Here is a 27,751-nt window from a genome sequence, read left to right as displayed (position 1 = left end):
GATTTTACTGAAATCCTTGGGGACTTTTTGAAACTTTTGGAAGGAAGCAGTTGTATGACAGTTTCCCAGCAGTCAGCAACAGCCATATTTAATTTATATTCCACTTATTTTGAGTTCCACTGCAGGCTGGATAAGTTGTCCAATGTAAACGTGTTCATGGCTGAGACGTCATCTTCATGATTATTGTTTTTAGCAGCTTAAATGGGTGCTGAGGAGCTTTAAACCACTCTAGTCAATGCTTGCCATTGGGCATTGTGACCTTAGGCTAATGTAGGCTACTCCAGAGCATCCAATTCTAAGAAGACTATACAAGTTGTTGGTCCACAATTGACAATGTGTGAATGTGTGACAGTGGCTGAATAACTAACTGAGAACTGTACAAACATTTGGAGTATTGAAAAACATCAGATTTTCACTGTAGGGGCCCTTTACAACTGTAGGGACCCTTCACAACACTCCTTCAAAACAGCAAGAACAAATGTCGCATTGCACAACAAGACAGCAGTAGCTTCTGCTGCCAGATTCCCTTGTTGCCCTGATGGCAGGTCCCTCAGCAGGAGCTTGTTGCCAAATCGAAGTGACCTAGCTTGGCTAGTTCCCCATTTCCTGTCCCTGGCAGATGTCTAAGAGCAGATCCACTTTCCCCCCACAACTGACCTCCCATCTGCGTGACCCCTGACTTGCTCTGCTGACCAGAGGTCTGCACCTGCATCCTCCCGGATCCTGAGACTGCGGCTTTCTGAGGAGCTTCAGGAGAAGCCTTTATCTCCCCCACTGACACATAATTAACATCGGCCCAGCCAGCTCAACTGCATTATTAAAAAGTGTTTACACCAGCTGAGGCTGCTACCAGACACACCACTTCTTCTGGGCTGAATTTAAACCTTTCCTTACTTAACCCAGGCTGTAGGAATCCTAGTGGTAAAACATCCCAGGGCTGCAATATCGGCTTGATACCAAAATCTACTGCTGTGGAATCCGCCCTCCTTCTTGAGGGACATCAGTTGTTTGTGTCCGGTGGATCGCAACCACACAGGGCACAATCACAAAACAAAGCGGGGATCCGAAGCCAGAGCCTGAGTGTGCTTGGTAAATTGTTCCATGGTTGGTACAACATAACCACAGCATGGGCCATGCCAAAGAGATGAAGTCTTATTTTTGTTTGTTTTCTTCTACCCAATATTTACCTACCCAGGTCATCCGTCCATCACAGATTGCTGGCAAGCTGGGAAGATTTTGAGTTTTCTCTGAAATATATGAACTGTCATGGCTTCTTTAGAAATGCAGCGTCATTACACAGCTCAGGACACTTGGAGGATCTCACTAACTGCCAATTCTGCCAAGAGTGTAAAAAAGAGAGGAAGGGCTATCAGAACAGCCCAGAGCAGTCAAATACTGATGTGTTTTTATTATGGCTATCCAGTCCAAGGTAGGCTACATCAATAATTAAAATGGTAGAAATATGTACGGTATATGACAAAACATTCATAACTCAGCCAACATTCCTTCTGAAATCAGGGGTAGGTTTAAGAGGACTGTCCATATTTGCTGCAGTAACATCCTCTATTCCTCTAGAAAGACTTTGCCCATGATGTTCACTGCACATATTTGATGGCATTCTATCACATAAGTAATAGTAAGGTTCCTTACTTCAATATCTACAATGAATGAGAGATCCTTAAGTATTAAATGAAATCCATTATATAATCACACAATTAATTTATGTATTGAAGTAAAAGGGCAATAAAACCTATAGCTTTATAGTCATTTTGTCAATTGTTAGATGCTCTTATCTAGATCTAATTTAATGCGAATTATGGCAGAAATTTAGACAAGTGAAGTGTTAGCAGTCTGGTCCAAGAACTCTGGTTGGAAACTAAACCCTTTGCTGTGTGTTGCACAGTGGTGTTATCCACTACAACAACCACCTAATTTCAGGTAAGTAGGTTAATGTTACATTGGGAATCTTGCCCAAAGATGCTTAAGGTTATGGTTCCTGCTGCAACTGCGGCTTAAAGCCTAGTGTGTTGTTATATGACAAATTTGAAAAATCTAAAAAAATGAAAATAAATAAATAAATAAATTAAAATTAAAATTTGTTTTACACCTGACCAGTTCCCTAAAGGTGGCCATAAATGTCCACAAAGGTCAAACAACATTTTTCTGTCACCTTTTGACAACGATATCTCCAATCCTGTTTGCCAGATACATTTGTTCCAGATTTATTCCACTGTTTTTAAAACAAAACAGGGTCTTTCACGCCAAATGCTCCTGAGGCAGGATCACCTACAATTTACATGACCACTCTAACCAAGCATAAACCAAAACAAAGAAAATGCAACAGTGAGTACCTAACAGTATGTTTCACATGCATTGGAACAGAAAATGAACAGCTACCGCCCTGCATTGTTGCTCAGAGCTCTAGTTGAATGATGCTTTGAAGCCAGACAGTTACATTGCTACTTGGAGACTAAACACAGCGAGTATGCATCTAAATCTAAAAAAGGTTATATTGCTTGTTGTGCACTCTGCACTATGCCATTCAGCTGTTCTAAGATTTACTAAAGCCCTATTTGGATGGAATTAGTTTTATATGGACATGGGAAAATATAATTAATACTGGAGTATCTCAGTAGTTTTAATCCCATCCGAATAGAACATTTCAGTCATTTTTTCAGAGTGTGCACTCCCATTTCAGTAAAACAAGCAGTATGAGTCATTCAGATATATGGTGAACTTCAGATGTTGCACGACGCACCACACTCAAATCTACAAATCTACAAATGTCTAGCATGTACATATGTCAGAGGAGTAAAACTTCAAACAGTAGCAGCCTTCAAATGGGTATTGAACATGTATCTCATTAATGTATTACCATTAAACTCCTTATAGTTGTAGTTTAAAAAAATGTGTGAAGCATTATGAGTGAGTGAAGTTTTACATCTCAGGACTTGAAGATACTGTCATTGAAGGCTGGATACTTTATGTAGGAGGGCTATTCTCAGAACAGTAGGGACAAAACAGACAGAACAGTAGGGTCTAAAAACTCCAGTAACACTGCTGTGTCTGAACCACTGTGTGACACCAATGTGTGACTCGAGTAGCCACTCCCATCTCTGTTATTTTCACCAATATTTTTTATCCAGTGTGAATCCATCATAAACGTTACTGACATTCATTCATTCATTCATTCATTATCTGTAACCGCTTATCCAATTCAGGGTCGCGTTGGGTCCAGAGCCTACCTGGAATCATTGGGCGCAAGGCGGGAATACACCCTGGAGGGGGCACGTTACTGACATTCTGTGCTAAAATTACTTTACCTCAGCTCCCCATGTAAAACTAATTCAATCCTAATGATATTAAGAAATGTGTTCCAATAGATATCACGTTTGACTGCTAAACACATTACTAGCCAGATAACACTTACACAGGAACTATCCTTGTGGCCACAAAGGTTCAGCAACTTTTTCTACCACTTTCTGAAAGAAGCTGCACATTCAACCAACCTGTCATTTTCCTCAGTTCTGTGTCAGAAATTCCCATCCTTGCAGAACCCTGGACATCTGTTGTGGAGAATATGGGAGATGTGATGGTATTAGAGCTGTTTGGATGGGATCAACCAGTGTGGTAAGTGGGTATGCAATGGGGACGAGCAACACCTGTTTCTGAGTGGCTTCCACTGACTGAGCAGAGTCCAGTTCCCACAGGCCTCTCAGAGCACTGCAAGCTTGAAGCTGTTCTTGGCTCAACTCATTTCTCTGTATCAGGACCAGACTGATATTTTCAGAGGTATCATAACTGATGAGGATTCCAGTCATCAATGTGTGATTTTTGGCCAAAAATATAAATATTCATTTATCTCTGTATCAAGAGTTTATATGGGAAAGAGTTATAAAGTGTTGCTTCAATACAACAGGAATTTATACCTCTCTATTTGACACTCGGCTCTGAACAAGATGCAGTTTGATTTATAAGGAGCTCCCATTTTGTTTCCTACTTGTCTACAGCAATTATACGAGCTGTGAAGGAATCTGTAAAGGAGCTGGTATGACATCATATGCGAGATCTACAACTGTTTGGACATAGTGTAATATGCTATTAAAAGCCCTTTCCTTAGCAGATGATGACCACATAAAAAATTTTTTTGCTTGAAATAAAAATGGCCAGGCCACTGCCTCAGACTATGGTACGCAAAAGATGACCATGGGTCCGCATGGTTTGATGCGATTGGCCTTGGCTTCTTGGTCTGTAGCAAAGATGGGGGCTACTTGTTTCCTACTTCTTTTACAGTAATCACTGGTGCTGGACCTAGGTCTTCAAGAAATGTTTGTCTGGAAGGAGAAGTGAGAGATAGAGAGATACACAGAGGAAAAGAATGAGAAAGCAAGAGCTAATTCTTTCTGACTCAGCTAGCCCCCTCCCATCTCCCTCAAGTGTGTATTATTCATAACCATTATTGCTCAACATTATTACCACAAGCTCACTGCTATTTACTGCTATCATGGCCAGCCTTCCACCATGCATTATTTATGGTGGAATGAGACGATTCCAGGCCCCAAGAATATGCAAATTCGTGCAAAATTCTTTGCAGTTATTATCATAATCAGCTGATCTATGACGGAAGAGTGTGTGGTCGTTCCTTGTGCGTTGCTGGGTTTTTTTTTTTATTATTATTTTATTTTTTGGCCTACCCTGTTCTGATGATGAATGCCTTACATAATAGTTTCAGCAAGAGGGTGTTGCAGTAAGAAAGGGCGCAGGCTCTCTTCTGGACGCGTAAAGGGCAGGCCGCCTACTCACAGGCTACTGCTCGGACCCCTGCCAAGCCCAGACGGCTCTGCTAGTAAGAACACAGTAGAGGAGAAGAAAAAAAGGTAACAACATTCAAACCTCAAAGCCGCGGTTTCTGAGGTTTCTTTACACTGACTCCGAATTGGGCAGTGATTCAACAGCTGTCCTTAATGTCATAGAGGCATACTACAGGCAAAAATCTATACACGATCCCCAAATATCTTCGAACAGCCAAGACGTGCATAGTCTCTGATGTTTTCTTTGTGGGTTATGCCCTGGAGCTAACATGAAACGGAATTGGCATAAAGATTGGACATCTCAGGTCAACAGCACCTAGATTTTCCAAGTAATAATATGTATAGCTTTTACAGAACACACAAGTCTGCAGGGTTTAATTAGGGAGATCACTGTTTAAAGAAATGCACACAAATACCACATTAAACAAATTAGTCATTATAAAGCAGCTCTACATTTAGAGGCACATTGGTCTGCAAGTAGTGTCACTCCAAAACAGCTCCAGGGTCCTGGGGTCCTGGGTTCAAATCTAGTCAAAAGACACTCTTTGTTAGTAGTGTAGTGTGTTCTCCCTGTGTCTGTGTGGGTTTCCTCTAGGTGCTCCAGTTTCCTCCCACAGTGCAACAACACGTTTTGGGTGGATTCACTATGCAAAAATTGTCCGCAATAGTAAGTGCGAGAATGACTGGATGAGTGTATGGAACTGTCCACAGGTGTGTGTGTGTGTGTGTGTGTGTGTAACTGTCCATAGGTGTGTGTGAGTGACTTGGCAAGAATGTGAATTTGTCCCTAGGTGTGTGTGTGTGTGAGTGACTGGGTTGGTGTGTGAAATTATCCACAGGGTGAGTGGGTGAAACTGTCTAGACTTGTGAGTGGCTGAGTGAGTGTGTGAAATTGTCCAGAGGAGTGAGTGTGTGAGTGACAGGGTGAGCATGTGAAAATGTCCACAGTTGTGAATGTGTGAGTTACAGCATAGGCTCTGGATCCACTGTGATCCCGAAACCCACCGATTCGCTGCTCAGACAGTAAAACCCTGCAAGTCCCTGGACAAGACTCCTAACACTAATAAAACTCTGAGACAAACATCTGTCAAATAAATGTCATAAATGTAAATGCACATATTAGCAACATGCGCTATGTAGCTCCAGAATTTAGCTGGAAAATAAGTGAAGTGGACTCACGTTCTTGGAGGTCAGCAAATAAATAGTGACTCAAGGTCACAGGGCTGCATTCAGTGAGTGTGTCGGAGCAGTCCCAATCCACCAGACAGGCTTTGTAATTGTACAGCTTCATGTCACCATCAATTAGCCACCTTTCAGAGCAGCGAGCCGGGCGAGAAACCTCTGACATTTCATTTCTTGCTTCTAAAGATAGTCGCGTGGTCAGTAATCACGGAGCTGGGCGCCTTAATATCAGCTCTAATTTTCCTTGGATATTCTTTTTTGGAACTTGCTGCTTTATTAGGGGTCCCTAAAAGCCTTCGGTCAGTGTGTTTTAGTTGCATGTGAATACTGTAGCTTACCACAGGCAATAACTTTGATGCAAATACACCCTTATGCAAATACTGGTGGTCCTGAGGGGGCTGCGGCCCACCCCTATTGTGAGATTTGCATACCAATTTTAATAAATAATACTAAAACGACCTGAGCATAGTAAAGGCATACAGTGTTCAGCCATAACATGACGACCACCTCCTTTTTTTCCTACACTGAATCTATTAACCTTACAGGATCCGTTGCTATGCACACTTTGTTTGCACACTGTCACCCTGCTCTTAGATGGTCAGGACCCCTACAGAGCAGGTATGATTTGGGTGGTGGATCATTCTCAACGCTGCAATGACACTAACATTGTGTGTGTTGTGCTGGTATGAGAGGATCAGACACAGCAGTGCTGCTCAGGTTAGTGTCAGTGTAATGTCCACCAACCAAACATGCCCAGTCAACAGCGTACTGTGTCCACTGATGAAGGAATACAAAAAGACTGACAAACTGTGCAGCGACAAAAGAGCTACTCTCACTGACTCTACATCTACAATGTGGATCAACGAGTTAGGAACAGCATGAAAGTGGGCTAACAAAGTATGCAGAGCAACAGGTGGACAACTACAAAGTGCTCCTCTGTGGTCAGTAGAGCAGACAGAATGGACAATGAGTGAGAGTAGAAACAAGGAGATATTGTGATATATTGCAATTTTTAGGAAAACAAACCACCATAAGCATAAAGCCTGCGTGCATAAAAATACACTTTTCTTTTAATCAGAACAGTGGAATATGCATCATGTGTCTCCACATTTGTATTTATTTAGTTATTTTTTTTCAATCACTACATGCAATTGTTAATTTGTTCAGACTGCAGAAAAAGTAGTGCCCATGATGCTGGATTTTGCAGGGAATATCTTAAATGCACATGCAGATCTCCTGTGACATCAAACATAACTCTATGTCTTAAACAATCTGAAGAAAGGAATTAAAATTTTAAAATTTTATCTATATTTCATTTCAAAATAAAAGTAATTGCAGGATTGTTATGAGAAAATAAAGAAATGTAAAAGAAGTAAATAAATAAATAAAAAAGTGAACATGAATGTAGCACCTATTGCCTTCTTTGTTGTGGAACCCAAAATATGTAAAAAATCAGAGTCTTCCATATTTGGGCAATGCTTTTATACAGATTCGCTTTACAAAGCTATTGTTAGCAGTGTGCCCTTAAAGGTGATGTTCATGATTGCAATTACCTTTTTATAAATTCAGAAGATGTTTCCTCAACATTTGCTACTGGTCTAATATATTTACAAAACCCCAGTGTCTGTAAATAAGTAAAAAAAAAAAAAACACTCTGCTCATAGTCATATGTAATTTCATTCATTATCTGTAACCGCTTATCCAGTTCAGGGTCGCGGTGGGTCCAGAGCCTACCTGGAATCATTGGGCGCAAGGTGGGAATACACCCTGGAGGGGGCACCAGTCCTTCACAGGGCAACACACACACTCACTCATTCACTCACTCACACCTACGAACCCTTTTGAGTCGCCAATCCACCAACCAATGTGTGTTTTTGGACCGTGTGAGGAAACCGGAGCACCCGGAGGAAACCCACGCGGACACGGGGAGAACACACCAACTCCTCACAGACAGTCACCCGGAGCGGGAATCGAACCCACAACCTCCAAGCCCCTGGGGCTGTGTGACTGCGACACTACCTGCTGCGCCACCGTGCTGCCTCCATATGTAATTTGTAATATGTAAAAAAGACAAGGATTTTATTCTATTCCTTCTCCATAGGTGGGTAATATTTACTTATTTTCAATGTTTTGGAGCACTTGATGTGGAAATTTCTCCAAATTCAGGGGGCAGATAACTGCTACCAAAACTGTTACAAAACTCGAGTTACAGATTAGTTTTTGTGGTAATTCAAAACTGACAGACAAGTTAAACTTCAGCCACGTACAAACAACATCAACAACGTATTCTTCTCAAACATACCATTCCACCTTAAAATCTGAGGAGATCCTGAACATAAACAAGACAGAGAGAACTGTGTTTCCCCGCAATTGCAGAAGTCCGCTTTAAGTGACTTGTTTACAGACTCTAATGTCAAAAGGCAGAGTACAAAAATGCACTCTAGCAGTTGGAGGTTTAAACACAATACGACATGAAACATCTGCCAGAAATCTTTTCATGTAAACCATTAATTAAGATTGATACTGTGTTTTTGAAAATTGATACAGTTTGCAAAGCATAATTTTGCGATACTCAAGTGTATCAACATTTTCTTACACTCCTAGAAGCCACATATGATAGATAGCGATGAGTAGTGTTCAAGAAGCTGTTCTGGACAGCTGAGGCAAATAGACAGAAAGAATTTAGATAAAAGCGCTGACCTTTCTAAAGATGGCAGGGGCAGTAATCAAGGAGCCACTGGCCGTTTAATATCACTTGTGATTTGCCTCGGGAATCAGTTTTCACTTTGTTTGGGGAGACTGAGTAGTCTGGCCGTCACTTACTAAAGCCTCGCAAAGTTGCCTCGAGAAGCTGCAATTGAACTGCGCCGAGAATATTCAGTGTTGTGATAGTTTGCCTTGTTATAATAGAAAAGGAACACACACACACACACACAGACACAAGTAATATCTCCAGAAGAAGAGAGCAAAAGCAGGAGGAAAGAAGGCTTGCGTGTGTTCCCTTTGAAATTCCACCTTTAATAGGCCAGAAGCCCCTACCCCCACCTCTCTTTCAGCTTCCACATCCAGAAAGGAACGCATTTGAATTGTAGGCTCCACAGGGGTTTGTAATAAAATGGTATTTAACCACGTTTGCACTCGTTCGCTGCTTCATTCCCTCCTTCCTTGGTGCTATCGTCCCACTCGCGTAGCTCTCCATAGCGCTCCATATCCCTCACGCTTTAATACTTGTAGCTCTCTCTCTTTCCTCTGTCCATCTTCCACTCTCTTGACTGTTCTTTTAGCTTTGGCATCTCTGTTTCTACCCAGCCTTAGAACCTCTGTTTTGCTCTTGCTGTTTCTTGGTCTCTCCCCCTCTTTCTCTGTATATAACTAGATTTAGCATCTCTCTCTGTTAGTCTTTCTCTCCCTTTGTCTCTGTCTCTCCTTTCTGTTTCTAAATAGCTTTAGCGTCATTCCTTCTAACTTTAGCATTTCTCTCTTTTTGACTCTATCACCCTCTCTCTGTCTCTTTAGCTTTAGCATCTTCTCTCTGTTACAGTTTTAGCAGCTGTTTTTCCCTCTCACTCTCTGTTTCTACCTGTTTTTAGCATCACTCTGTCTTTTCCTTTCACCCTCTCTCTTGTTTCTCACTGTTTCTACCTATATTTAGCATCTCATTCTAGGTTTCCTCTAGCTTTAGCCTTACTCTCTCACTCTCTCTATTTATTTATCTATTTATCTATCCATCTGTCATCTTTATTATAATCTCTCATACTTGTCCAGTGTTATGAGCCAGCTGTAAGAGCTTATAAGCTATATTTCCTGACCACAGCTTTAGTGACCACTTCACCCTTCCTCCATGAGAGTATTAGCGATGTCAGGTACTGATGTTGTGGCACATCCATATGCTATGGGATAGCATACCTTCAGAGAACACAGTTCCACTGTTCCATCACAATGCTGGGGGTTTTATACCTTTCCAGCTGGTACCTGACATTTAAAAAACAGCGGAATTGCCTCAAATATGTGATGTGACCAAACTAAACTTAGTATTAGGGAAATTTGTCTGTTTTTTCAATTCCGAGTGTTGGCTAGGGGGGTCTTAAATACGACATTCATGACTGTAATCAAAACACAATTATAAAATTCAAATGCTTCCTCAACATTTGCAAGTTCTCAGGTCTCTTCGTATATTCGAAACCTGTCTAACATTTTTTACACAGCCCCAGTGTCAGTAAATAGCAAAAAAAAAAAAAAAAACAGTGTATCGGTCCGGTATGCTAGGCTTTTTCTCTCTCTGCCCGTGACAGTGAAAAGGAATCTGGGATTCTCTAGACAATGAAGAGAACTCCAAATGTTGAAAAGCATGAACAGAGAGGATGATATTGCTCTGTTCCTGCTCCATAGACAAGTCACATTACTTAAAGTGAAACTGACTCTATTTTCAGGGGAGTGCTAGCTGCATGAAAGCAAACTCAGACTGAAAGCGCTATAAACTAAAGTGCTGGAGTTAAATGAGTTTCTGTGGTAATTCAAAGAGTGAATAAAAAGGTCAAAGTCAAGTTAAACTTCAGCCATTTACAAACAAGTCATTTTTTTCCCCTGAAACATACCATTCCACCTCAAAAGATGTGAAAAACCAGAGAGAACTGCAGTTCCTCACATTTGTAGACGTTCCCTTTAACTGATCTACGATTAATACACTTTTCCTTAATCCCCGCTTTGGTGATTCTTCACTCGTCTTGTGGCACTTTCCTTTCCTTCCACGTCTCCATATTCCACCCGTCTCTCCACTCTTCCTCTTTATCTCGAACCCTGACATTCCTTTTTTGTACCTCATTGTCGTGTCATCTTTTCCACTTTGCCCCGACCTCATTCACTCATTCACCTAATCCAATCTACAATGTGTTCTTAATACCCATGATGACACCTTCCCCTCTCTCTCGCCCTTTCTGTCTTTCTCTGTCTCTCTGCTCTTGTCAGCCTCTCTCGATCTCTAATTGCTCTCTCACTCCCGCTGAGTTCCAGCCTCGAGGCTAAATGGTTTTCACGGTGAGAGAAAGAGAGTGAAGGAAAACACAAAGCAGTGCAGGAACTGATGTACCGGAATTATTACTGATGATGGCTCTCGCAGCAGGTGTGTGTGTGTGTGTGTGTGTGAGAGAGAGAGAGAGAGAGAGAGAGAGAGAGAGAGAGAGCCCCCCAACACACTCTTTCCATCTCTCTCCACTCCCTCCACTCTTTCTAACAGCACTTGATTCTCTCTGTGTGTGTGCAGTGAATTAGAATACTGTGCCGGGCAAGCATTCAAGAATCAAAGGGTACTGGCCAGGCAAGTGTGTAAAATGGGTATTTATTACATTGTAGGGACTGAATGTCATTACATTAGTTTGCAAACCTCCTCCTTGTTTCTACACACACTCTCCATTCTCTCAGCACCACTGACCATACAGGTGCACTTTGTAGATCTACAATTACAGACTGGTGTCCATCTGTTGCTCTGTATACATTGTTTGCTTAATGGTCAATCATCTATAACATGGGGCAAAACGGTTGGTGTGTCTAACAGAGTGAAAAAGATTGGTGTGTCTAACTGAGTGGACAGTGAGTGGACACAGTGTTTAAAAACGTTCAGCACTGTGACTGATTCACCCCCATCCACCCAAATTGTACATGCTCTGTGGTGGTCCTGTTGGGTTCCTGACCACTGAAGATCAAGGTTAAAGGTGGACAAATACAGTATACAGAGCAACAAACAGAGTGGACAGTGGTATCAAATAAAACTGTTATAAATAAATAAATATTTCCAATCAGGGTACAGTCTAATATTCTGTCGTTTTCTATGATGTATATGTACAGTACAACCTCAAAAGCCAAGACCAAAATCCAGGCCAAGCAGCCCATAGGAACAAGTGCCCAGGAGATATTTTGTATAAAACAGTCCAACTGCCAAGGAAATAATACAGAGAACATGGGACAGCGAACAACCATGCTGGACCTAGTAGACCACCAATACTGTCAGTAATTCACTGATTATTTCATGTTCTGTAACCACTTCATTCTAAAACACTCACTCCGTCACTCACACACTCACATCTGTGGAGAATTTCACACAGCTTTGGAACTGTGGCACCTACCAACCATGGAAACAAACCAGAGCACCTGGAAGAAACCCACACAGACACTGAGAACCCTTCTCAGAGAGTGCCCAGACGCATTGATTGAACCCACAATCCCAGGACCCTGTATCAGTGACACGAAACCAAACAAACAAACAGTACTTCCACAGTAAGAAGACTAACCTATTCATATAATCAGAGTTAGTGTGTTAACTCTGTTATGGCGGCATCCCATGAGGTAGCAACAGACACACACACACACACACACACACACACAGAGTTCATTAAGAACCCAGTGACAGCCACCACCGAAGCTCTGCCAACATGTAACGTATTCAAAACACTCCCTAAGCATTCGAAAATGAGAAATGTAATAACCAGCACAGGAGTGTGTGTTCATGCTCCAAGGTTACTTTGATTCCTCTATCCAGGGACGCTCTCTCTCTCATACACACACACACCCTCCATTCTGCCACTAATGTGCTTCCAGCTGCTACACACACATGCTGCGGAACAGAGCAGAGCAGCGCATTGTTTAAAAGCCATGGATCTGTGTAAAGGTTCGCTCTGTGTGAAGCTTCCAGGGGTCCAGAGAGGGGTCGACACCTGCTTGTCGACAGCCCTGGGGTCTGTGTGGGAGTCAATGAGAGAGTGAGCTGGAGTTTAAAATCATACAAAGATCTAAAAATCAAGGCTCATAACCACCACACGAGAGTACCTTCCAAAACTGCCAGCCCTAATCCACAAGTGTTTCTGCTTATCCTTTAACTGTGAGATGATAACTAAACACCATGAGTCTGAAAGGACGTAGAGATGTATGCATCTTCAGTGTAGTTTTTATTTACTGTTTAGGGTTTGTTAGTTACATGTTTGCTCAAAGAGAGCCAAAGAGAGAGAGAGAGAGAGAGAGAGAGTACTGTTACTTATGTAAGCCAGTTAAATATGTTTTCTTGTCATTACCAAGGATATATATGATAATAAAACATAAAGAACCTTTACTTTTCATAGTTTAAAATATTCTGACTTGTATTAATTTGATTATTTGTATATTTATTTACTTTTCCATTTCTGATCATTATTTATCAGGAGGTCGTGGGGTTTATATTTTCCTGTCTGTTATTGATGATCAATCACTTTCTTTGTTTGTTTTGTGTTTTGCCTCTTATCTACTTCCATCCTCTCCCTTTCTCTTGTTTATGTTTATGTGTTTCTTGCTTTGGCAACAGTGTAACGTTAACATTTATGCAAACAAAGATATGTTGCATTGAGAGAGAGAGAGAGAGAGAGAGAGAGAGAGAGAGAGAGATAGAGAGAGAGAAATTGATTACAAATAAATATCCTATAAATTTGAGTTTTCCGTTGTAAACCATATCCAGTTTTGTTCTTTAATTTATTTGCTTCCTGCCAATAAAGTGCCACTAATAAAACCATAAAAGAGTGACAGAAAGAGAGTGAGATAAGGCTGGAAAAAGAGGGAAATAGAGGAGGGCTAGAAAATAACCACAAGGTGTATGGGGTGGTAGAAGGGGTAAAGAAAGAGAAAGGGGATGAAATGAGAGAGTATAAATAAATAGGAGAGTGAAAGAAGAGAGAGAGAGATACATGAAGGCAATTGGCAGCCTGTCTTCCATAAAAAAGTGCTCTAAATCAGTACATGTTTCATTACTGTGTGTCTGCGTGACTGAAATGTGCACATACACGCGCAGACAGAGAGAGAGAGAGAGAGAGAGAGAGATGCGAACATTTCCAACATCAAGACCTGAAGAGACAAGCTGGCGGTTAAGTGACTCGCACGTTTAGCGATTTGATCTCACACCTGTTTACACCCCATAAAATAATTCAGTCTTCTGAAGAAGGGGGGTTTAAAGCACAGTGTACGAGAGTGTGTCGACAAGAGACACATTAGCATCACGCTACGAGAGGCATCCATCTTCCCTGACACTCGTAAACACTCCACCGTCACTTTTGTGCACAAAGGGAACGCTTAATGTATGGGCGCTTATTGAAATGAGCTTCTTACACGTGTAAACAGTTGCTGTGCTGTGAGGAGTGGAGCACCGACCAGGAAGACTCACTTACCCTAGAAATGAGTCCCTTGATAGTCACCTAACGGAAGCATGTATATACATAATAACTTACCAGCCCTGCCACTGAGCAACAATAAAAAAAAATCCTCCGCAGTTTGTGGCAATTACACAAGTACATCTATAAATACCAGCGGAGGAAACCACTGCTGCAGAAACCTTCATCATTTTAGAGCCTTGTTTTAGCAGGGAACGTAGCGGCGTGCTAATTAAGCTAAAAATATTTCTGCCGAGTAGTACTCCTGCTAATGTGAAAGTCTTCCTGGGATCTAGGATCTTAAGCCTTAAGCAAGGATTCGGATTCTGGGATAAGTGTAACATGTCTAAACATTAGGGGATACAAAAAAATAGGTCAGCATGCTCAGTGCTAAGTGTCGGCAAGAGGAGTATAAATTCCCCCAGAACTGTGCTGTGGAGTAGTGAAACTGCTTCCTCCGGAGTTTTCGAACAGTATCTAGGATGGGTTTGAGTGGCCTTTGTTATTCAGAGCTAATCATCCAACTTAAGCACCCAACCTTTGTAACTGGCTTATAAAGGAATGGCCAACAGAATCCACACAGTATCTGGTGTAAATCCTTCATAAAAAGAGTCTGTTACTGCAGCAACTTTAAAAGAACTCATTATTAGAGACAACAAAGGTCTACCTACATTTCAGAAGAGAATGCTACTTTTGGGTAGTGCGAAAATGGTGAGAAAATGTAGACTGCTAGTCTGAGAGAAGCATGATGATCATTTCAATGAAGTGTTGGGCGTAGTGGTGACCTGAACAAGAAACCTAAACATTAGCAACTAATTCAGATCTTTAGCAACTAATTCAGGTTTTGTTTGGGATCTGAAAATGGTCAGATTTGAGTATTAAGACCTTCTGGTAAGTGCTTCAATCCTGCTTTTGCCATGGAGTGACACACCTCCCCAAATGCTGATGTGATGATCTGGGGAGCCATCGCATATGACACTTGGTCATGAGGGACAGTGATATGTACAGGACATCCTGTTGCCTCCAATGGCAGAGCTTCCAACTGGAATTTTTCAGCAGGATAATACATGCCCACTTGCAGCAAGGCTTTCCCAGGAATGTCTTTGCCAGATTGCAACACTGCCCAGTCGCCAATTTTATCACCAGTTTGGCTTTTATGGACCAGCTGGAATGCCAGCTTTGGCAACCTATGAGTGTGCAGGATCTTCACGCCCAGATGTAACATCTGTGGGCAAAAAGTTTAACTCGATTCCAACAATTCCTACTTTATTTTTTGTTTGTTTGTTTGTTTTGTTTTTCTATGACGAGGCTATAATAACCCCATTTGCTGTGGTTGTACTTATTTTATCTTGGCATTGCCAACTTGAACTTTCTACTGCTTTAACTATTTACGACTCATTGCTCCATAGCAGCTCAATGTAGACGTACAGAAATTGCCAACAGGGTCCAAGTTAATCTAATGTTTCTAGGAATTTCTTATTATATATTTAAATCATAATTATCCCATCCCAGTAAACAAGGAACATCCCTGGATGTTCAAAATAGGTCTAAAAGTAGTCTGTCCGTCAAGGACATATTTTAAACGTCAATGGACGTCCAAAATCCATCTTAAAATAGTTAAGTGGTGACCAATCTATAATGTCAGTGGATGTCCAAAATGCGTTTTATACAAGTAATTTATTTCGGGACCAATTAATAACGTCAATGGACGTCCAAAATATGTCTAATAGTCGTCTTTTCAATGTCTGTGTTTGGACGTCTTTTCAACTTTCATTTTCAACCTTAAGAGAACATTGATTAGACGACAGTCATTACGTTATTTCAACGTTGAATCAACGGCTAAATGTTTACTGGGATTGTTTGTGAATGAAAAAATGATTTTCCAAATGGGAGAATTGACATTAAGCATCCTCCGGAATTTCAGTGTATATAGCATAAGAGCATTAGGATTTATTTATTTATTTATTTTTATTAGGAAGATGTATAGTTTCACTCAGGACCCTCGGAGTCCTCCGAGCCAAATCTGAGCTGTCAGGCTGTTAAGCATGAGGCGTGAGAATATGTGCGCACACGTGTGTGGGAGAGAAAAGGGTGGCGAGTGGGGTAGCGGGGTGTAAAGTGCACTTCTCAGTATTGGTCAGTACATTCTGCAGTGACACTTATAGCAAACACAGCTTTTAATAGCTTCTAGTACTGTCAATCTGCCGCACTGGACACTGGCACCTCGGGCGTTCACAACCACCTCATCATTTCCTCCCTCTCTCTTTCTCTCTCCTTTTTTTCCCTCCTTCGCTCATTTCCACTGTCCACCACTTCCTAATGATGGCCGGTGCTTGCCTTGCTCTAAACAGACCTCTCATTATAAGCGTGGGGAGCTGGTATGTCCAGTGCTATTGAGTTCAGGTGGATGCGTCCAGATATTAACGGTGCAGGGGTTCCATTAGGAGCTGGAGAAGCAGAAGCACAGACAGGAAGACATCCGTACAGCGAGAGGATTTTTTTTTTCTTTTCAATCCCGGAGTGCCGTCTGACTGCCTCGGGCAAACACACAGGATCATCATCATTCATTTACTCAGCACATTAGCCCTACTGCCTTCACCCAGCCACAGTGCGAGTGAAAGAAAGAAAGAGAGAGAGAGAGAGAGAGAGAGAGAGAGAGAGAGAGAGAGAGGGGTTTGGAACAACAGAGATAGGGACTGAGAGAGAGAAGACAGGAAAAAGTGAGAAGTAGCAAAAGAAGATGTGGGAAAGTATCAGCGACAGAGAGGAGGGGAGGAACGACAGAGATAGTGAGTGAGAGAGAGAACGAAGGCTGAACAAAAGTGAGAAGTAGCAAATGAAGGAGAAGAAGAGGCATAGAGAAACACAGAAGGAGGCAAAAGTGAAAAATGAGAGAAAGACCAGAAAAAGGAAAAAATGTGAGAAACAAACATGAGAAAGTAAGAGGGCATAATGGTATAAAGGGAAAAATTGTGCGACAGGACAAGATGTGGATTTAAAGAGAGAAAAAGAAACAGAAGCAAAAAGGGGCAGGAGTGCAATGTTCAACAGAGAGAAGAGAGAAAAAGGAAGAAACATCGGGAAAGAGATAAGAGAGAGAAGTGAAGTGAAAGTGAACAAAAAGAAGGAAGAACAGGAAGGAACAGTACAGGTAGAAAAATACAGCAGACTATGAGAGAAGTAAAAGGGGGTGAGAGAGAGAGAGAGGGAGAGAGAGAGAAAGAAAAAGAAAGAAACACAGAATCGAGAGAGCATCATAATCACGTAGAAACCGAGAAAAAGTCAGACAGAGAGACAAAAGGACAAAGAGGAGAGTCGCCAGGACTAAGCATTGTCAACTGTAAGCAGCCAATTTAAGTGATTTACTGATTTTCTTTCTCTGCCTCTGACCCTTCTGCCTCCAGCCCACCTACTCCAGCCCCCCTCTTCTCCTGGAGACCAAGGGCCATGGTACAGTGATACATGAGTCACCGAGGACAGGACCTGAAAAAATGATTGGTTTCTACTTGGTGTTTTCATGCCCTACCTCTGTGCTGTTGATTGTCTGCCCAGAGGCTTGATTTAAATACCTCATCATCACGTTCACTGTAGTGTTAACAGCGTAGAATAAGCAGCTAGGAAGATTCACTGATTGGTACGTTATTTTCCGGCCTGTGGTGTTGGACTCCACCGGGAATCAAATTGACACAGACTGACAGGAAAATGACTGGGTTAATCGGACTAATGGCATTAACGTTGAGATGAAAGTGTAATCAGAACGCTCACTGGGAGATGTCGCTTTCAGTTACAGATAGAAAGGGCTTTCTTATTGTTTTCCTTGGTAGGGATCTCAAAACTTAACAATCTCTGGTGCCTCAGAGCCTAATTGATTAATTTTAGGTCATTATGTGGTTAGAAAACCCAGTCATCCAGATGTGTGTGAAATCAATGGTAGTTAAAAGTTGATGACACTAGGTAGATGCTAATGTGCTCTCATGGATGGAGGGGGACAAAAGAAGACGTGCCTGGGGTGACAAATTAGCAAACTATTGAGTGCCATCTTACCCTTCCGATTAGAACAGGTTCTGGCCCAGCGTACTCCTCGATTACAAAGAACTGGTTCCAGATCCAACTGCGTCTTCTTCTTGACCGAGGTCCTTCCTTGGGACTCCACCCTTTACCATCATCCTCCTCCATCTCCTGGAAAACAAGGCCATGATGACCTCGTCCAGGGTGGGTGTCCACTGTCACGACTGCACTGTCCAAAGCTCCTCCAGCCCGTTCTGGATTTGGTGGAAGCTTCAGGATGTGGCTGCCATCAAAAGAGTCTGAAGCTTTACTTGTGGGATCCTGGGTGGCACTGAATTTTAGACCTGATTCATCTTGTTCATTAAAGGTTCTTTCAGTTTCTGAGCTCTTTTTTGGATCAAAGTCAATCCGAAAGGCTGGATGCACACTCGAAGACATATCACTGCTATCCATAAAAAGACTGACTTCTGTGTTTGCCAGAAGTTCACTTTGTGGGGTTGATGCCACATGAGTAGTATAGTGTTTGCTTTTCCAAGAGGCAGTCGCAGCTACACCCCTTGCCTCTGTCTTCTTCTCTTCCTCTCTCAAGTATGTAGTAGGTTCACTAATTGGTTTCCATAGAGTGTGAACCACCTGATCTGGATTTCCTTTTGGATTTGTGATGGTGCTTGAGTGTGGCTCGACTGTCAGTGTCTTGGTACGATTATCAGACAGGTGAACATCTGGAGTTACTGCCCTGTCTTGTCTCTTGATTTCAGGTTCTTCTAGTTGGATGCGATCCATATCAATCAAATCTCTCTTCCTACTGTGACTCATCTTATTCTGGAAATTCAGACCATTCTGGAGTTGGGAATTTACAATCCGCACGAGGCTGTCCTTGGAAATAAGTTTCAATACACCATAGCTTCCAGTCAGGTTTAGTTTATGTGAGTCCAGCATATTTGTCTTTGGAGCCATGGCATTGCTTAGAATCCCCGGGCTTGGCCTACCTCTGGATCGTGTAGGGGACTTGAACCTGGTTCTGTTGAAATGTAGATTTGAGTCTGTCTTGTGGTGACTTGGTGTTGCTTTATCAGTTCGCCCACTTTTAAGTGTGACCTCTGTGCTTTTAGTGCTGTTCCTATTTCGTCTTGGCTCAAGCATGTCTCGAGTATCCTCAGCTGCGAGGTGTACTATTTTACTTGAGTCAGCAACTTCAAGAGAAGGTTTAACATTAAAATCTAGGACTTCTTCCTGATTTGAGGCTTGTGGGGCCTCATTGTTCTTAGCACCTTTTGAGTGACCTACTGGCCTGTCATCACCAATCAGTTCTTTGAGGCGAACTACTGGCATTCCATTCTTTTCTGAACTTGCATCCAATTGATTGCCAACTCCGTTACCTCCATGCAATTGAGAATGAACTGAACCAAGTCCTCTTCTCCGGACAACCTTTGTGATGGAACTTGCCCCTGCAAACCCCACCCACAGGCAGAGGGACACCAGAAGGAAGATCTGCTTGTCAGTCATATTGAGTGATTGAAGTGTGGTGAATTAGTTGACGTGACAGCAAATGGAAGAAAATGCTTGCTTTCTGGTTGTCTTCATTCTTTCTTTGGCGTCCTACTTCCCTGCACCCCCTCGTCTTTACCACTCTGTTATTCGTCCTCTGCCAAAGCTGCAGGGCAGGTGTCAGTCACGCAGGCCCACTTTTTTCCTTGTTCTGTATCTCCCTCTATCAATCCAAGCCTCTTCTGGCAGAACGTTTCAGTCAGTTTCCCATGGAGGGTTGATCGCCCTAAGAGGAAAGATAAAGATAATTACGTTAAAACTTTAATCATGGCGGTCTGTTAATTAAACATGGAGTGACACAGCAAGGGTAGCAGAACACACAGACAGGATGACAGACAGATGCCTTAACTTATTAATAATCACAGCACATTAAAATCCTCATCACATACCCCATGTCTTACCAAGAATAACACTGGCCTAAAATTAGCATTTAATGTTCAGTTTGTCATGTTTTACTGTAGCATGGAGTGAACCCTTGAATCCCTCTCCTGTGTGATATAGTTTTCATGTTTTGATTTATCAGTGATCTCACTACAAATCCCATGATGCACTGTGCAGATATGTCATAGAGTTTCTGAGAATCACTGCTGAATCAACCTACCTTTACTAACAGTCTAGCAAGTGATATTTAGTGTAATAAAATCTATCAAGCTAGTGTCGTTATAAAGCAATAACGACAACAAAGACTATATCTTGAACACTGATTTATCTCTGGACAACTGACACCTAGGACAGGCTTTTCATCTTTTCAGATAGTTAGATAGCTTAGCATTGGCCTCCTCATCAGTAATCAGTCCTGTCCACTCTTAGCATAATGTGAAGAGTGTAGATAGTTCCTGCAATAAGATACCTAGCAGTAACATCTGTTCTTAATTAGCTTTATTTCTGCATTTGCTTGCTAAAGGAGAATAAATGACCATTGTAAATGTTTCCCTCACCCTGAAGATACATCATCAGAAGGTGTTTTTTTTCCTAGTGTTAAAACTGAAAAATCTCAGGATAGAGCTTGTCCGATTTAGGCTGGAGCTGTCAAGCATACATTTGCCATTTTAGGTTTGATTGTCCCTGTTTTAATAGCATATTTACAGTTTTGACAAGGTCCATGTCAGTTTGCAGGTTTTCTCTTTTTAAAAAAACACCATAGATTTTGGGCCACAGTATTTTGGGCTGTGTTTTTCAAGGCTGCAGCATTAGTGTAATGGATTGTGTATTGTGACGGCACGTTCTCTGGCAAGGTGAGAGTGCTGCAGGCTGCTCTGCATTGCTGTGTGTGTTGGATTTGAAGGTGAAAAGTGGCTTGGATGAACTCCTACTGTACATTGCCACACAGCTCTGGCTCGCACGGTATCATGGCCTAAGAATAATGTGTTTGTGCGCTGGACAGAATAAATAATGGCACAGTAAAGTGCATTGTGCGGAAGAGCAGACAGCCCATGATTTATAGGGTAAGACACGATTTACAGGATAACAAATCATGTTCCTGTATTACCACTGTGAGTATCCATCTCCACGGGCTTCAGGTTTGATGAAATGAAGCTGATCCTGTCAGTCATTCACAGACGCAGAATGGTCCTGATGTTGTGATGCAGTACTTAGCAATAATGCTACTGGGAATAAGCTTTCTTTCTATCAAGTCTAATATCTGAAACATGCTGTCTTGCCATCACTGAGAAATATCTGAAAATGTGTTGTCTGCAATGTACAACCACAGTCGTGACACAAGCATTAATATGATACTCCGTCTAACAATTTGCAAAACCTCAACCAAAAACAAATAACTGAGTTAAAACTGAAAATTATTTTTTACTGTATTCATCACTGATAAATATGTATCAATACCTACTAAATGTTAATGAGTAACAAATTGAATGAAAATTTGTTCCTCATGGAAAAACAAACAAAAAAAAGTTCAAAGGTCTATTTTGGTAAAACATCTATCCATCTATCTATCTATCTATCTATCTATCCATCCATCCATCCATCCATCGTTACACTTATATAACGCCTTTCTAGATACCCATGGATGCTTTACCATCCACAGTGCTCATAATGCTCAGAACACTCAATCCACACACACACTGGCGAGAAGCGGCAGCCAAACGCACACATTGACCGTCCACTTGGAGGACTGCATCAGGCACTAGGATTTCACCCAGGGTAGAGCACCAGTCAATATCTGGGCACACACACATTCATTCACACATACAGACATTCATTGACATTCACACTCATTTACTCACACACCAGGACAGTTATTAGAGGAAGCCAATTCACCTCCACGTTTTTGGACTGTGGGAGAAAACCGGAGACCCCGGAGGAAACCCACGCAGACACGGGGAAAATATGGAAACTCCACCCAGATGGGACTTGAATGCGCTGAGAGGCGAACGCGCTAACCACTAAGCCACCGTGCTGCCCAACATCCTTAAAACCGTTGTTTTTTACATTATTATAACATCTCAGTGTAGTTTTGATGATTTTTTTAAGATCGTTTGAATCTTTAATTTACTGAGTAAACACTTCAGGGACATGAAACAACTGTTGTTTTATTCTCCTGAAACATAGCATTCAACCTTAAAAAACACACAGTTTAGAACTTCCTTTCCCCAAATAGTTGATGTTCTTTTTAAGACAGGTAAGAGACAAAACAGGAGCTCTGTTTGCATGTGTGTATGGTTGTGTATGTATTTAACACATATTTCAACATAAATAATATATAATCTACCTTCTGAAATCAGCAGTAAAGAAGCTGTGTTTACATGGCTAAAGTAAACCACTAATATGTCACTAGGTTTTGTAAACAGTGAATTATGGGAGAATGCTGTGGCCTGCTTGTTCCTGCTTGCATTAATTTGTGTTAACACATTAATGTCAACAACACTATTTTTTCCCACTAAAGCCCCTTTCACATATTCACAGTAACCCTGAAATTTTCTGGACTTTCCCTGGAAAAGCTATATGTGTGAACACAAATGTCCGTAACATTTGTACCGGACATTACCCAGACTTTTTCCCCACCAGCCATCAAGTATAAAATCCAGGTAAACCCCATGCCTAATGCACACGGAACATTTCCAGCTGTGAGAACATGTCTGATGAGAGGAATTCTCTGGTTATATGATACATGTGTGAAAGAACATATCCGGAAAATGTCCAGACCTAATTCTACAGACTTTTTCTGTAATCTCATAAGTACAGAACTTTGGAATGTACAGAAGAACAGCTGGTATTGTGGATTGTGCTGCATTCCATTTCTTTCAGTGAATTTATCTGCTTGCTAACAAGTTCAAGTTCATAGACTATACTAAATTTTTTAAGCCTGTGTGCATAACATAAATACATCTGACGTAGTTCATGAAACTCCTACAAACTCCTGTTGAGTGAATATTTCAGGCTTTACAAGGTGACTTGCAGCAACAGAAAATCACAGTTCTTTTGCAGATATATTTCCACTTGCTTCAGTATTGCAAGTTTTAACAAACAAATCTTACCTACTGCAGGTTTGTCTATAGTCAGAGTTATACTAACAGTCAAATTACTTTATGGTGTGGTACCACTGGGGTAAAACAAAGGTTGTTGATACTTAGTGAGTCTGAGACAGAACACAATTCACCTTGCTCTCCGACATAACAGATATAACAAATCTGAGCAGTCAGAATTCTCTTGCTGTTCAGTGCATTGACCCATGGTAACATTAACATTGTGTGACTGGGGGTCTTATAGCTAGTGCGTGGATTTGGCAGTGAATAAATAGGGGAGGAAATCAGGGAAGGATAAATATATCTGAGTGTGCTTTATCAGTGTAGAAAGATGTATTTCTAGAAAAGTGTTTTGCTTAGTCAGAGGTTGTTTGTACAGTTGGGCTGTAGGTTGTGTATTTGCGTTCCATTCCTATGGGCAGCATGTCCTCTGTTGTGCTGCATGACACTGGAGAACTGTCGTGGACCGACGAGACCCTGTCAGTGCATTCGCCGAGGCATGACTGAGATGTGAGCATCCCCACAGGAACTCCCCTCCACCAATCTCCCCATCCTGACTCCATTCCCCAGCTCTTCCACTTCCCCGCACCTCCCTCTCTTTCTCGCTCCCTTGTTTGTTCACACACTTTTCCATTTTCAATCCCAATCTCTCCTTGCATCTCTAAAAAGCCTTCCTCTCTCTCTATCTCTATCTCTCTCTCTCTCTCCAACACACTCTCTCTTTCAGCAATCTCTCCCACTCACCACCTGTCCCTCTCTGTCTCGCCATCTTCCATTTTGTTCTTCTGCGTACCCCTCATCTATCTCACTCGCTCTCTCACTCTCTCTATTGTTTTAATATGCCGTCCTATCTCTCCCTCTCCCTCAGCTCTCCGTGGCTACCTCTGTGTCAATCACGCTTCTGCCTTAACCTCTCTCACCCGCCGCACTCTTGTCTCGCCTCAATCAATCAGCCAATCTTCTTGGACGCCCCGGTGACATTGGGATTGACGGCTTGTCTCGCACCCTCATCGACGCCCGAACTCAACTCGAGCCATGCCATTTCTTACAGCACAGTCAAAGACAAACAGCATATTCAGCCTTTACATTGTGTAAAGAACTCTCACAGTAACTCTTCAATATAGTCATTCTAGTAGTGCAGTCATCATAGTTACTGACCAATGCATACACAGATTTAAATTATTACCACCTCCTTGTGTCTAGCTCCACTGACCATACAGAAGCACATTGTAGTTCTACAATTACACACTGCAGTCCAGCTGTTTCCCTGCATATGTTGTTTGCCTCATAGGACCACCTCTGAGCAGGTATGATCTGGGTGGTGGATCATTCTCAATGCTGCTGTGACACTGACGTGGTGGTGGTGTGGTAGTGTGTGTTGTGCTGGTGCGAGTGGATCAGACACAGCAGTGCTGCAAGAGGTTTTAATTCCCTCAGTGTCACTGCTGGACTGAAAATAGTCCACCAACCAAAAATATCCAGCCAACAGCTGGATTAGTGTCCACTGACCATTGATTAAAGGCTAGAAGACGTGATACTGCTTCTTTACATCTTTTCAACTTTACATCTACAAAGTGGACTGTAGGTGTGTCTAATAGTCAAATTCTATACTGGGTACATATCAGTATCAGAATTTCCAGCAGGGATTAAAGAAACATTAGGAAAGATTTTTTTTTTATCCCCCTGGTGTAGATCATAAGTACAGCACTGTACTGAAATCAATGAGTTGGGGCTCCCTACCCTCCTCCAAACATTACGTAGTGCAGTTTCTGCTGCGCTGAACCCAGAGTAGCAAATACAGAGACTATATTCTCTCTTTTACAGCTCAGTGGATAATCACAAGCATTTTGAAGTTGCAATTTTAAGGGAAAAAAATTACCTACTCTTCCTTATTGTACATTATGGTAAAGTTTACTCACTTTAGTAAACCAGCAAAACATGTATTTTTGACCAACTCTAAGCAAAAGGTTAATCTACCACGCCCATGGAACAGAGAAGGCTAACTAGTGACCAGCCTTCTTTTCTACACACCCAATCCTAATGTTCTTGCAGATGCTTCAAGCCAAGCTTCCTGGACACAAGCTGTAAAAACTGAGCTATACAGCATGGAACCTTTCAGCATCCGCAGGAAGCTTCAAGCTCAGAATAGCTATTAGAGCCCAGTCCCAGCTGGTGGTTGGGTCCACAGAAGCTTTATTAGCAGGACACTCTGGTGGGTGGATGCCTGGCTGTCATGGGCACCTGGTTAACTGGCTGGGGGCATGTACCGCCGCAGTGTATCCACGCTGTCAAAGCCACCGGAGGAGTGTAGCCATGCCCCATTGTGTGTGCGTAGGTGTGTGCCTGTGTGTGGGGGGGTGCGTGACAGTGTTTTACACTCTTTTCAGCAAGCACTTTCCCTCAGGCTGTTAAGTGGAATCAGTGCAGGTCCTGTTCGGGGTGAAAGTGTCTGAGAGAGCGCTGTCAACAGTGGCTCACTCGTACAGATCTGCACCTGTTCAAATGGATATGTGTGTGTGTGTGTGTGTGTGTGTGTGTGTGTGTGTATGTGTGTGTGTGTGTGTGTGAGAGAGAGAGAGAGAGCTACACACCTTCACATTTGATGGTCATCATTTAGGCCTATTTTAGATTGCCCCTGCTTTATTTATCCAGCAGACTATTGTTTTGTCCTCACCCCTCAACTCTAGGACCATGGATATCAACCCGCTTGGAGGAGAACCTTAATTCTTGTTGGGGAAGTGGAAGGACAATCCAACCCACAGAGAGTGGGGACATCATTTTTTTCTTGGACTAACCATCATGGCTGTGGAATGGGAATGAGGTCATTTGGGAAAAAATATATTTCATGGTTGGGTTTGGTATGGTTTTATGTTGAGTTTTATTTGGCTTCACTTTGAACAGATTTTTGTGGGGCTTCTGAAAATTGTAGATTATACTACAGTAATGTTCACATTTCCTATCAAATGGGCTAAATCTTGTCCAGGATTGTCCATGCCTCTTGTACCCAGTGATTCTAGGGCAGGCTCTGGACTCACAGACACACTGAGTAGGATTACTCACTTACAGAAGATTAATGAAAGTTGGGTTACAGTTGGCTTTGGACAGTAACTTGTTTGGCTACCATTATGTTTGGATTAGGATTTGTGTTGACCTACAGATGAATTGTGATTGACTATCCTCAGATTGATGTAACAATTGTGCTACAGGTAGTTTCCCTGTCACACAACTCCAGAATGACTGGGTGAGTGTGTGAACTTGTCCACAAATGTGAGTGTGTGAGTGACTGGGTGAGTATGTGAAACACTCCACAGTTGTGAGTGACTGGGTGAGTATGTGAAACACTCCACAATTGTGAGTGACTGGGTGAGTGTGTGAGTGACTGGGTGAGTGTGTGAAACACTCCGCAGGTGTGAGTGACTGGGTGAGTATGTGAAACTCTCCACAGATCTGAGTGACTGGGTGAGTGTGTGAAACACTCTGCAGGTGTGAGTGACTGGGTGAGTATGTGAAACACTCCACAGTTGTGAGTGACTGGGTGAGTATGTGAAACTCTCCACAGATCTGAGAGACTGGGTGAGTATGTGAAACACTCAACAGTTGTGAGTGACTGGGTGAGTGTGTGAAACTCTCTACAGGTGTGAGTGACTGGGTGAGCATGTGAATGACTGGGTGAGTGTGTGAAACTCTCCACAGCTGTGAGTGACTGGGTAAGTGTGTGAAACTCTCCACAGATGTGAGTGACTGGGTGAGTATGTGGAAAAACTCCACATTTGTGAGTGACTGGGTGAGTATGTGAAACACTCCTCAGTTGTGAGTGACTTGGTGAGTATGTGAAACTCTCTACAGGTGTGAGTGACTGGGTGAGCGTGTGAATGACTGGGTGAGGGGGTGAAACTCTCCACAGCTGTGAGTGACTGGGTGAGTGTGTGAAACTCTCCACAGATGTGAGTGACTGGGTGAGTATGTGGAAAAACTCCACATTTGTGATTGACTGGGTGAGTATGTGAAACACTCCTCAGTTGTGAGTGACTGGGTGAGTATGTGAAACTCTCTACAGGTGTGAGTGACTGGGTGAGTGTGTGAAACACTCCACAGTTGTGAGTGACTGGGTGAGTATGTGGAAAAACTCCACATTTGTGATTGACTGGGTGAGTATGTGAAACACTCCTCAGTTGTGAGTGACTGGGTGAGTATGTGAAACACTCTGCAGTTGTGAGTGACTTGGTGAGTGTGTGCAACTCTCTACAGGTTTGAGTGACTGGGTGAATGTGTGAAATTGTCCACAAGTGTGAGTGTGTGTGTGACTGGGTGATTGTGTGAAACTATCCACAGCTGTGAGTGACTGGGTGAGTGTGTGAAACACTCCGCAGGTGTGAATTTGTTTGTGAGACTGTGTAGACCTGTCCACTGCCGTGAGTGTGTGAAATTGTCCAGAGGTGTGAGTGATTGAGTGAGTGACTGGGTGAGTGTATGAGTGACTGGGTGAGTATGTGAAATTGTCCACAAATGTGAGTGTGTGAGTGACTGGGTGAGTATGTGAAACACTCCACAGTTGTGAGTG

At 42.3% G+C, this 27,751-nt stretch overlaps 1 protein-coding gene across 1 annotated transcript in view; it reads right to left on the bottom strand.

Moving 5' to 3' along the window:
* Positions 1-27,751, bottom strand: part of LOC136706918 (cadherin-18) — a 234,593-nt gene that overhangs the window by 106,213 nt on the left and 100,629 nt on the right. Inside the window, exon 3 of the mRNA XM_066680665.1 lies at positions 18,200-19,937. Coding sequence (XP_066536762.1) covers positions 18,200-19,669 — 1,470 coding nt within the window. The 5' untranslated portion in view covers positions 19,670-19,937. The remainder of the gene's footprint in view (positions 1-18,199; positions 19,938-27,751) is intronic.

This window comes from Hoplias malabaricus, chromosome 9, assembly GCF_029633855.1.
Source record: "Hoplias malabaricus isolate fHopMal1 chromosome 9, fHopMal1.hap1, whole genome shotgun sequence".
Taxonomy (NCBI): domain Eukaryota; kingdom Metazoa; phylum Chordata; class Actinopteri; order Characiformes; family Erythrinidae; genus Hoplias; species Hoplias malabaricus.
The sequence above is the reverse complement of the archived record's forward strand: the minus strand, read 5'-3'. Positions and strand labels throughout refer to the sequence as shown.